We start from the raw sequence: 10,757 nt of genomic DNA, 5'->3' as shown, positions 1-10,757 counted from the left end.
TGGAAGTCCATACAGCCAACAGGGAACATATGTGGCACTTTGATATCTCTCATCCTGGTGGGAATGAGTAGCGTCAGGGGAAAACATTGCAACTCGGTGCTTCTCAGCTGATTGGACCGTTCCGACTTAAAACACTCACAGACTGCGAGTCTTCCGAAAGGTACATACGTATCAGCTACCTGACAGCCTGGAAGGACGCACTCAAAAAAGTGCATTTAACTTGTCAATGGTGCACGCATCATACTAGAGGCTGATGCTTTCTGATCAGTAATTGTACTGGTCCCTCTGGGACAGATTTAATGATATTCCAGGCATCGTAATGCATGAGTCCGAGGAGGGATTTGCCACCAATGGCAAGAATTTCATCGCCAATGTCCAGTTTCCTAGCTTGTTCTGCAGCGCCACCTATTGGACAAGAAGTGATAATCAGAATGACACAAAAAGTTTCAAATAAAAAAAGAAGACGATGATGAAGAAGACAAAGAAGAAGAGTTGGTTTTTATATGCCGACTTTCTCTACCACTTAAAGAAGAATCAAACCGGCTTACAATCACCTTCCCTTCCCTTCCCCACAACAGACACCCTGTGAGGTAGGTGAGGCTGAGAGAGTGTGACTAGCCCAAGGTCACCCAGTTGGCTTCATGTGGAGGAGTGGGGAAACCAACCCAGTTCACCAGATTAGCCTCTGCCATTCATGTGGAGGAGTGGGGAATCAAACTCCGTTCTCCAGATTAGAACACACATGAACACATGAAGCTGCCTTATACTGAATCAGACCCTCGGTCCATCAAAGTCAGTATTGCCTACTCAGACCAGCAGCAGCTCTCCAGGGTCTCAGGCAGAGGTCTTTCACAACACCTACTTGCCTAGTCCCTTTAACTGGAGATGCCGGGGATTGAACCTGGGACCTTCTGCATGCCAAGCAGATGCTCTACCACCGCTCCAAGCTACCGCTCTTAACCACTATACCATGCCAGGAAATAATTGAATTGTTAACACTGGGAATTCAACTGTAATAACCAACTCCGAAGGGCAACGTGGTAACTGAAACCATTTTAAATGTTAATTGCTAAACCCACAGAGAAGCAGTAGCCATGTTTGTTATAGCAAAATTGCATAAGAGTCGAGTAGCATCTAAAAGTCATACACGTTTCTCTAATTTTTCCAAAAGGCATTTTATGAAGGGAATAGGGTCAAAGTTAATGTCTGTGACATTTCACATAGCATTTCATTGCTTTGTTCATTGCCTTGTATATATTATACTGTTGCCCTTTTTCTCATATTTTGTAATTCAGTTTGGTTTGTTGTGTGTATTATACTGTTCTGTTTGCATTGTTCTTAAATGTGTGGTCCACCTTGAGCCTCAGTGAGAAAGGTGGATGGTAAACAAAGTAAATAACTAACTACCGAGGCCACTTTCAATTTGCAAAGTGTGATTAAATCTTTCTTGACAAAAAAGAAGTCTTGCAACACCTTGAAGACTAACCAATTTATGATGGCATACTCTTTCATGAACCAGAGCCACATGGATACATGAAGCTGCCTTAAACTGAATCAGACCACTGGTCCATCAGGGTCAGCATTGCCTGGTTAGACTGGCAGTGATCTCTGGGGTGTTCATGTAGGGGTCTTTCATATCACCTCCTACTTGATCCTTTTAACTGGAGATACCAGGGACTGGACCTGGGGCCTTCTGCATGCCAAGCAGATGCTCTCCCACTGAGCCACAGCTCTTCTCCTGTCATTTTGACATATGTATGAAGTAGGCTCTGCCTCAAAGAAGAGTAGTGGTGGGAAGTGTCATCAAGTCACAGCTAACTTATGGTGACCCCATAGGATTTTTCAAGGCAAGAGACGTTCAGAAGTCATTTGTCATTGCCTGACTCTGCGTCATGACCCTGGTATTCCTTTGTGGTCTCCCATCCAAATACTAACCAGGGCCAACCCCTGCTTAGCTTCTGAGATCCAGGTCAGGGGTATTCATGTGTGTGCGTGTTGTAAAGTCACAGCTGACTTATGGCGACCCCGTAGGATTTTCAAGGCAAGAGACCTTCAGAGGTGGTTTGCCACAGCCTGCCTCCATGTGGGCTGAGAGAGTTCTGAGAGAACTGTGACTGGCTCAAGGTCACCCAGAAGGCTTCATGTGGAGGAGCACGGAATCGAACCCAGTTCTCCAGATTAGAGTCCACTGTTCTTAACCACTACATCACACAGGCATTCTTCAAGGAAGAGTAAGCCATAATAAATGTGTTCATCTGCTACAGCAGCAAAAAGGTCTTGTGGCACAGTTACCATTGTAAAATCCATCCACAAACTATAGTTTTTTCACACCCACAAAATCCCTATTGGAGGAGGAGGAAGAAGAAGAAGAAAAAGAAGAAGAGTTGGTATTTGTATGCCAACTTTCTCTACCACTTAAGGAAGAATCAAACCAGCTTACAATCACCTTCCCTTCCCCACATCAGACACCCTGTGAGGTAGGTGGGGCTGAGAGAGCTCTAAGAGAGCTGTGACTAGCCCAAGGTCACCCAGCTGGCTTCATGTGTAGGAGTGGGGGAACAAATCCAATTCACCAGATTAGCCTCCACCGCTCAAGTGGAGGAGTGGGGAATCAAACCCGGTTCTCCAGATCAGACTCCACCACTCCAAACCACCACTCTTAACCACTACACCACGCTGGCTCTCTGAGCCTGGGGGACAAGACTAGAAATGCAAAGAGAGGCAAAACTGAAGTAGGTGAGGACTGGAAATGAGAAAAAGGAGAAGTCTGGATGGTCTCTTGTTTGAAAGAAGCACTAAACTCTGAGTTGCAACAGTGCTTAAGGGAGTTGGTGGAGTTGAACATTGGGAAAACACTTTCCCCCAAAGTACCTTTAAATATCCTTTTAATAAGCAAAGGCCTGTCCCCAGAAAGAGACGCTCTTCCTCCATCCAGACTGAACCCCAAGCCAGCAGAAGTCTTCAAAAGTTCAATGCAAATGGTATTGCTCAGCTCTCCGGCTGGGCCTTGAAGAGGGGGGAAAAACAACAGGTAAAGCACTTACTACGGATGACGGAGACTTAAAAAGTCACCAGCACTGGCATATCGTGCCAGAGGAATGCAGGACAGTCCTCAACAAAGGAACACAGACTTACCTAATACCCATCCCTTTGGGAGATGTACATTAAAATTTCCAGTTTTTCCTTTCCCGTGTTATTTCCATTTCTAGGAACTAATAAGCAGCCCACTGTAATGTTGGGATTGCTTTAATCTTCTTTTTTAGCTATTGGCAGATTTCCTTTGTGATTAGTATGATCTGGGATTGCACGATAATGTAGGAATCCAACTATACTTTTGACTCTGGAAAAGAGGCTATTAAGCGTTCATCTTTATTACATTATTCATAACCCAGCCTGATCTGATTTCCAGCTGATCTGAGTGGAAGCTGACCAACTCAGTTCCACATGAGCTACTCTTGGCTTGGGATATCTACCTGCCTATGACGACTTCTTGAAATGCTCTTTCAGTTCCCAAAGAGTTCAAGTCAAAACTCAAGTGTATTTTCATTTTCTCTGTCCGATTGCACAAATGCACACGTAGCAATAACATGAACCAATATGATGCTTTTTCCACCCACTGATTTTTCTGCGGAGAGAATTCGTTCCAGCTGCTGTTGTACTGACACTGTACCTGTTCCCTTTTCCGTAGCTGCATCCTTCCCCGCCACCAAGGTCTGCCTGCCAGAAGTAGCTAGTTCAGGGTGGGAAGAAGACATCTTTTCTCCGCCTTTCTCCTTCTTAATGACGATGACAGCGTATTTGTGGAGCCTTGCCTGGTGGAGGGCGTTGAGCACATCCCCGTGGACAGAACCCGCGAGACAAATGCCATTGATCGAAAGGATGAGGTCTCCACGATGAATGGTTCCTTCCTGGGATGCCACCCCCTTCGAAAACACTCGGTGGACCTGCACGAAGAGGCATCGTTACAAATGAAACCTGTTGACCAATTGAATTGCTTTTTAGGCAGGCAGTCTAACCAATTGGTGGTCCTAAGCACCTTCCAGTCGCAGCTGACTCATGGTGACCTTGTAGGTTTTTCAAGGCAAGAGACGTTCAGAGGTGGTTTGCCATTGCCGGCCTCTGCGTAGTGACCCTAGACTACCTTGGTGGTCTCCCATCGAAATACTCAGAATCATAGAATTGGAAGGGACCACCAGGGTCATCTAGTCCAACCCCCTACACAATGCAGGAAATTCCAAACTACCTCCCCCCGCCCCACACCCCCAGTGATCCCTACTCCATGCCCAGACGATGGCCAAGATGCCCTCCCTCTCATCATCTGCTTAAGGTCATAGATGGCCATCTAACCTCTTCTTAAAAACCTCCAGGGAAGGAGAGCTCACCACCTCCCAAGGAAGCATGTTCCACTGAGGAAATACTGACCAAGGCTGATCCTGCTTAGCTTCCGAGATCTGGTGAGATCGGGCTATCCTGGGCCATCCGCGTCAGGGAACTTAACCGATTACGTTTAAACAAATGTGTTTGTTACCAAAACCTCAATACAAGTGCCTTGTTGAATTACTGGAGTGTGAGAAGAGCAAGAGTCCAGTAGAACCTTAAAGACTAACAAAATTTATGGCAAGGTATGAGCTCTCATGAGTCACAGCTCACTTCTTCAAATAAAGCTAGAATGTGATTCCATATATCCTTAAGTAGAGAAGAGTGAATTATACACACAATGGCAATGCAAATGTCAAACACTATATTACTCAAAAGGAAGATTTTTGAAAAAAAAATTCCTACATGGACATAAGGGGTCCTGCTGGAAAAGACCAAGCCAGCAGTCAGTGCTTCTTGGGGAAAAACACTAACAGCACATGAAGGCAACAGCCTCTTTTTTCCTAGCATTTGATATACAGAGGTATACGGCCTCGGAACATGGAGGCTCCATTTAGGACATCAATCTTCCTGTGGGAAAGTGGCAGGCATAGCATATGTTTATATTCCTATACAGGACTATGAATTTCTATGTGGGAAATGGTAATTTATGAAGGCGCTCGGGGCTAGATTTATGGACAGGTGGCCATAAGGAATGCCAGGCTTGGGAAATATAAGTTTCCAAGGCTCTTGTAAGAGGCTACTAAATTCAAGAGCTGAACATCTGGCATGGGGTACCAAGGATGGTCCTTTCCTGTGGTACCATTTAGTCTAGGACCAGCCTTCAAATTATTTTTTTCCTGAATAGTTCACTTGTATAAATGTTTCTAGAGTTTCCTGCCTGGAGGCCATATTTTGAGAGTCGGCTTAGTTTCGAAGTGTTTCCTTCTTCTCTGGGCTATTTTCTCAACTTTGTTTTCATTAGGAAAGCACGTTCGTGCCTGGCTATACTGTTTTGTCTAACTGGTACTAGAACCTCTTCCCCCGTTTCTCAAAATGCCTCTCTTCATTATAGCAAGAGGACCACTGCCCTAGAAAGCAGAGCAAAGAACTCTGAACAAGACCCTTTTGGCATACATAGGAGGCCCCCCGGACAATGTAGAAAATCCCTGCCTTATTTTGGGATGCTCCAGTTTTGCTGCCTTTGCGATCACAACAGAGCCAATCATTCTACTATTAGAACGAGTGATTCCCCCCTCCCACGAAGAGTACATTAATAGTAGAGAAGTGAGGCAGGCCCTTGCATTATTTGTCTCATCTCACAGGAACACAGTCCCTCTCCTGACAGGAAACACTATAATGGAAAAAGGTCCTTTGACATTCCAAATGTTTTTATTATAACCAGTAACTGATCTTAAAGCCCAAACGTGCACATTTTTTCCCAATATTGTGAGCCAGATTCCCTAAACGGTGTGGAGACACAAGATCCTCAGAGGAACAGGCTTCCTCAGGAGGTGGTAAGTGCTCCTTCCCTGGAGGTTTTGAAGCAGAGGCCATCTGTCAGCAATGCTGATTCTATGACCTTAGGCAGATCATGAGAGGGAGGGCATCTTGGCCATCTTCTGAGCATGGAGTAGGGGGTCACTGGGGGTGTGTGGGGGTGTCAGACTGGGTGCCCTCGCTGACAGGGGGGAGGTAGTTGTGAAATTCCTGCAATGTGCAGGGGGTTGGACTAGATGACCCTGGTGGTCCCTTACAACACTATGTCCATTCCCTCTAATATTACCTTCAATGGTTCACAAAATCAATATGCATGTACTTAGACAAGCTTCTGTATAGAAGAGTTGGTTTTTATACCTTGCTTTTCTCTACCGTAAGGAAACTCAAAGCAACTTACAGTCCCTTTCCCTTCCCCACTCACAACAGGCACCTTGTGAGGTAGGTGGGGCTGAGAAAGTTCTGAAAGAACTGTGACTAGCCCAAGATCACCCAGCAGGCTTCATGCGGAGGAGTGGGGAATCGAACCTGGTTCTCCAGATTAGAGTCCACTGCTCTTAACCACTACACCATGCTGGCTCTCGAAGGAATACCTGCTTACCTCCTCTCCCCACAATAGACACAATAGACATTCTTCTGCATTCCCAAGGAATGCAGAAGAATAAAAGCCCTGTACACGTGACCCCTTATCTCTGAGCATTGACTGAACACACGGGGAAGGGGAGTGGGCAACAGTCCACTGGCCCCACCCCCATCTCCAAGTGATCACTGGCTCGTGAGCATAGCACCTACATGTGAAGGAAGTGTCTGTGTGTACACTCCATCCCCATGACTGGCAACATTCGGCAATCACAAGAAAGCAGCATACGCATGGATGCTTCCTCCCTGCTTCCACACTCCGAAGGCAATCCAGCAATCGTGCGGAAGCGGGGACGGGGGGGTATGTCTCCCACTCTCCCTCCCCACATGTTCAGTCAACACACAGAGGGGCCGAGTGTAGAGGGCTGACGACTTGTCCCTCTACAAAAAGAACCCTCCTCCCCAGAAAAATTCCTGATGAGGACTGAGCATGCTTATTGTTCCTAAGAGTATTGACAGCATTTGATAGTGAGATGAAGAAGAAGGGCGGAAGGAATGGCAGGGTAAGTGAAAATGGGCTTGTTCAAGCCCGAGAGAGTCCGGCATCGTGGAAGGGGAGATAAGGGTGGAAGGAATTTCCAATTGCTTGTTCTCCTCCCTCACCCACTCAGCTTGTTTAGCTATAGCCGAAGGTAAACCAGCCTGGCCCTGTAAACTGCCTAGATGAAAATCCACCTGGAAACACTTTATAAGTTGCTCCGAGATCATAAGCAGGGTGTAAATTTAATAAGAAGGAAATAAATAAGCGCAAACTGCCACTCTCATGAAACTACAGTAGAGGGCAAGAAAGAATTGTTTCCCCCTCTAAACACTATGGATTGGGTGAGTTGTCAGTTCAATCAACTAACCAAATAATGCATTGACTGTAATGATATGCCACTCTTTCCCTGCCTTCTGAATTAAAACTGGAGATATATTTGCACTCCTATGCTCCAAAAAGGTTTATTTTTAGAGGGCATAAAAGTATGAATTATCCCCACAGAGAATAGCCTATTCGTTGTGTTGATGTTAGTCGCTGACCCAGGTGTACCCCCTCACTAGTGGTGATGGAAAGAGCCGTCAAGTTGAAGCTGACTTATGGCGACCCCATCGGGTTTTCAAGGCAAGAGACTTACAGAGGTGTTCTGCCATTGCCTGCCTCTGTGTAGTGAACCTGGATTCCCTTGGTGGTCTCCCATCCAAATACTAACCAAGCCTGACCCTGCTTAGCTTCCGAGATCTGATGAGAACATCCAGGTTAGAGCACCCCCTCATTTCCTCATCCAAGCAGTAATTCATTCAGAGATGCAACAGGCAGCCCCCTCCAATGAAACTACTGTGTATCTACATCAAATGTGATTAAATCATACAGTCGTACCTACTGCCAAGATTCATGAAGACTGTCTGGAAAAAAGCATGATGCAGAGGGAAGCAGCTTCCAGGGATAAGTACTTAGGATTCGAATGAGGCTATTTCATTTGTCTGTTTCTCAAGGCATGTGACAGTTTCCTTATGGCACCCAATAAACAGTATGGGAGTTCCCGGAATAAGGGGGTATGTTAGATGCTCTCAGGGATTTTGTGGTCCTGTGCAGAGGGGGCCATAACCATCAGCAATTTGGGTGGGTTAAGGCTGTCCCCCAAAGCTCCTCCTCAATAACAAATGTCAAAGTTTATTCGGCGCCCCTGCCATTTCCCTCCGATTGCAAAAGCAGATGGCATCAAAACCAATGCAAGAGGCACTTCGCAAGTGGGGCTCTTTGGCAGGGGACTGACATGATAAACGAGCCCGTAATCTAATTTCCAGCTGGCTTATGAGAAAAGATGCAGTCACCACTTACGATGATTGATTTCTGTTCCAGGTCTACTCCTCCAGCAACGCTAAATCCCAGTCCAGATCCTTCCTCTTTATTTAAGACTACAAAGTAAACATCTTCTTTGCTCTGAGATTTAGAACAAACAAAAAAATCAAGAAATAAGCAAAGATTATATACCGAGAAGAAATATGAACATAACTCTCAAAATGTCTGGGAAATGAGTAGAGCCACATGTTTCAAGCAACACTTCCTAGAAGTTTAAAAAACCCCAAGTGCAAAATTTTATTTACAATAACATCAAAATATTAAGGCAGTTATCAATATAAGAGCCATTTTGGGTTCAGCTGGCACGTTAGACTACAAAGAGCCACCCAATCAGGGCACACTTTATCAAGATATATAGCCCTGGAACCTATTTTCAGAGCCAGGGCAGGGGTTGTGGCTCAGTGGTAGAGCATCTGCTTAGGATGCAGAAGGTCCCAGGTTCAATCCCCGGCATCTCCAGTTAAAGGGACTAGGCGAGTAGGTGATGGGAAAGACCTCTGTCTGAGACCCTGGAGAGCCACTGCCGGTCTGCGTAGACAATACTGACTTTGATGGACCAAAGGTCTGAGTTATAAAGCAGGGTCTGAGTATAAAGCAGATTCATATGTGTTCATTTCAGGGTTTGCAGATAGGTTGGATGCACAGTAGCGTAGGCCTCCAAAAACAGTTGTTGTCTAACCCGGAATACTGAGATTCACCCAACAGTGGACTAAAAGCCAGTGTCTGAACTGAATAATGTTTTCCAGACCATGTGCCACTCTGGACTTAAGAGCAGATGTGAGAAAGTATGCAGACATGGACGGCGTTCCAAGGCACATTCAGTTTCATAAATACTTGAGTTCTTTGGTGTGTTTTTTAAAGCAGCTAAAATAATCTCTCTTAAAATTCATGTGAAAATACTTAAAAGTACATTTGATTGCTTTTGGCTGGAAATAAAAATCCAGTCTTAGTGTTTCTGCAAGACTTGCCAAACCCACCTGGCCCACCAAACATTTGGGACCAACAAGCCTTAACCAGATTGGGGAGTAGAAGAGGTTTTGGGAGGTCTCCTTCTCTGGGGATTTCTCATAGCTCTACATCTCTATGGGGGACCTCTACAGCTCTCATAAACGCAACAAACAGACACAAAAATATACCTCTGGTTGCTGAATAAGAGGCGAGGAGGATGCCGTTCATGGTACTCGCTTTCAAAAGACCATACACAACTGAATAAAAATCTAACTGTTTGCATGACTACTACTGAGACAGAAGAGGCTCCCCATCTAATAGATTTTTATGCCACCTTTCATCCAAGGCGTCCAGGGTGGCATACAGGAACCTCCCCTCAATTTTATTCTCAAGACACCCATGAATTAGGAGCTCAGAGGGGCATACTTGGTGCCTTAATTAATGCAATTTATTTATGAACACATGAAGCTGCCTTATACTGAATCAGACGCGTGGTCCATCAAAGTGAGTACTGTCTACTCAGACTGGCAGCGGCTCACCGGGGTCTCAGGCAGGGGTCTTTCCCATCACCTACTTGCCTGGTCCCTTTAACTGGAGATGCCGGGGATTGAACCTGGGACCTTCTGCATGCAAAGCAGAGGCTCTGCCACTGAGCCACAGCCCCTCCCCTGACCTGAGAACACCTTTTTGAAAGGAAAGGCAGCATAGGAGGAGAGGTTGGAGTGGAGAAACACCATAGGTAGGGGAATGCTTAACCCTGCCCCCAACACCCATATCTTTGCTCCCAATAATCACTCCAGGTGGATCTCCCCGCCAAGCTCAAAATGTGGTGGATTGAATCCATTGGAAGGTAATGGTGGGACAAGGCCTATGAAGGCAATTTAGAGCAGAGAAACAACATCTGAGGAAAGGGTTAAGCATCTGTTCCTTGCACACGTGTGCATTAAGTGCCGTCAAGTCGCATCTGAATCATGAATCAATGTCTTCCAAAACATCCTATCTTTAACAGACTTGCAAACTGAGGTCCGTGGCTTCTTTTGTAGTCAATCCATCTCATGTAGGGTCTTCCTCTCTTCCTGCTGCCTTCAACGTTTCCTAGCACTATTGTCTTTTCCAGTGACTCTTGTCTTCATAATGGGACCATACGATAACCTCAGTTTAGTCACTTTAGCTTCTAAGGACAATTCAGGCTTGATTTGATCTAGAACCTGCTTATTTGTTTTTTCGGCGGTCCACAGTATCCTTGCATATACCTGATCTCTATTTAAAATCTAGGCCCCCTCCACACAACAAGTAGTTTTTCTTAGTAAAAGACACCCAGCATTGGCGATCCATTTGTACATAAAAAGTAGTTAGCCCTGAAATTGCCTGCATAGTTAAGATTTTGGGGGGCAGACACATTAGCCAGATGGCTGGTAATATATATATATATATATATATATCTAAATCTTACAGCTCATTGGCAGCTTCAGGAAAA

The 10,757-nt window shown here is 45.4% G+C and overlaps 1 protein-coding gene and 1 non-coding gene across 2 annotated transcripts in view; one reads left to right on the top strand and one right to left on the bottom strand.

Annotated features, from left to right (window-relative positions):
* Positions 1-218: 218 nt before the first annotated feature.
* Positions 219-10,757, bottom strand: part of PDZD2 (PDZ domain containing 2) — a 198,426-nt gene continuing 187,887 nt past the window's right edge. Inside the window, exons 21-24 of the mRNA XM_056848199.1 lie at positions 8,312-8,413; positions 3,671-3,944; positions 2,872-3,006; positions 219-405 (exon numbers count right to left, since the gene is read on the bottom strand). Of these exons, the coding sequence (XP_056704177.1) occupies positions 239-405; positions 2,872-3,006; positions 3,671-3,944; positions 8,312-8,413 (678 nt within the window). The 3' untranslated portion in view covers positions 219-238. The remainder of the gene's footprint in view (positions 406-2,871; positions 3,007-3,670; positions 3,945-8,311; positions 8,414-10,757) is intronic.
* TRNAP-AGG (transfer RNA proline (anticodon AGG)) lies at positions 8,720-8,791 on the top strand. Its single transcript has one exon. It is a non-coding gene; the product is annotated as a tRNA-Pro (tRNA).

Source organism: Euleptes europaea, chromosome 4 (assembly GCF_029931775.1).
Source record: "Euleptes europaea isolate rEulEur1 chromosome 4, rEulEur1.hap1, whole genome shotgun sequence".
Lineage (NCBI taxonomy): Eukaryota > Metazoa > Chordata > Lepidosauria > Squamata > Sphaerodactylidae > Euleptes > Euleptes europaea.
The sequence above is the reverse complement of the archived record's forward strand: the minus strand, read 5'-3'. Positions and strand labels throughout refer to the sequence as shown.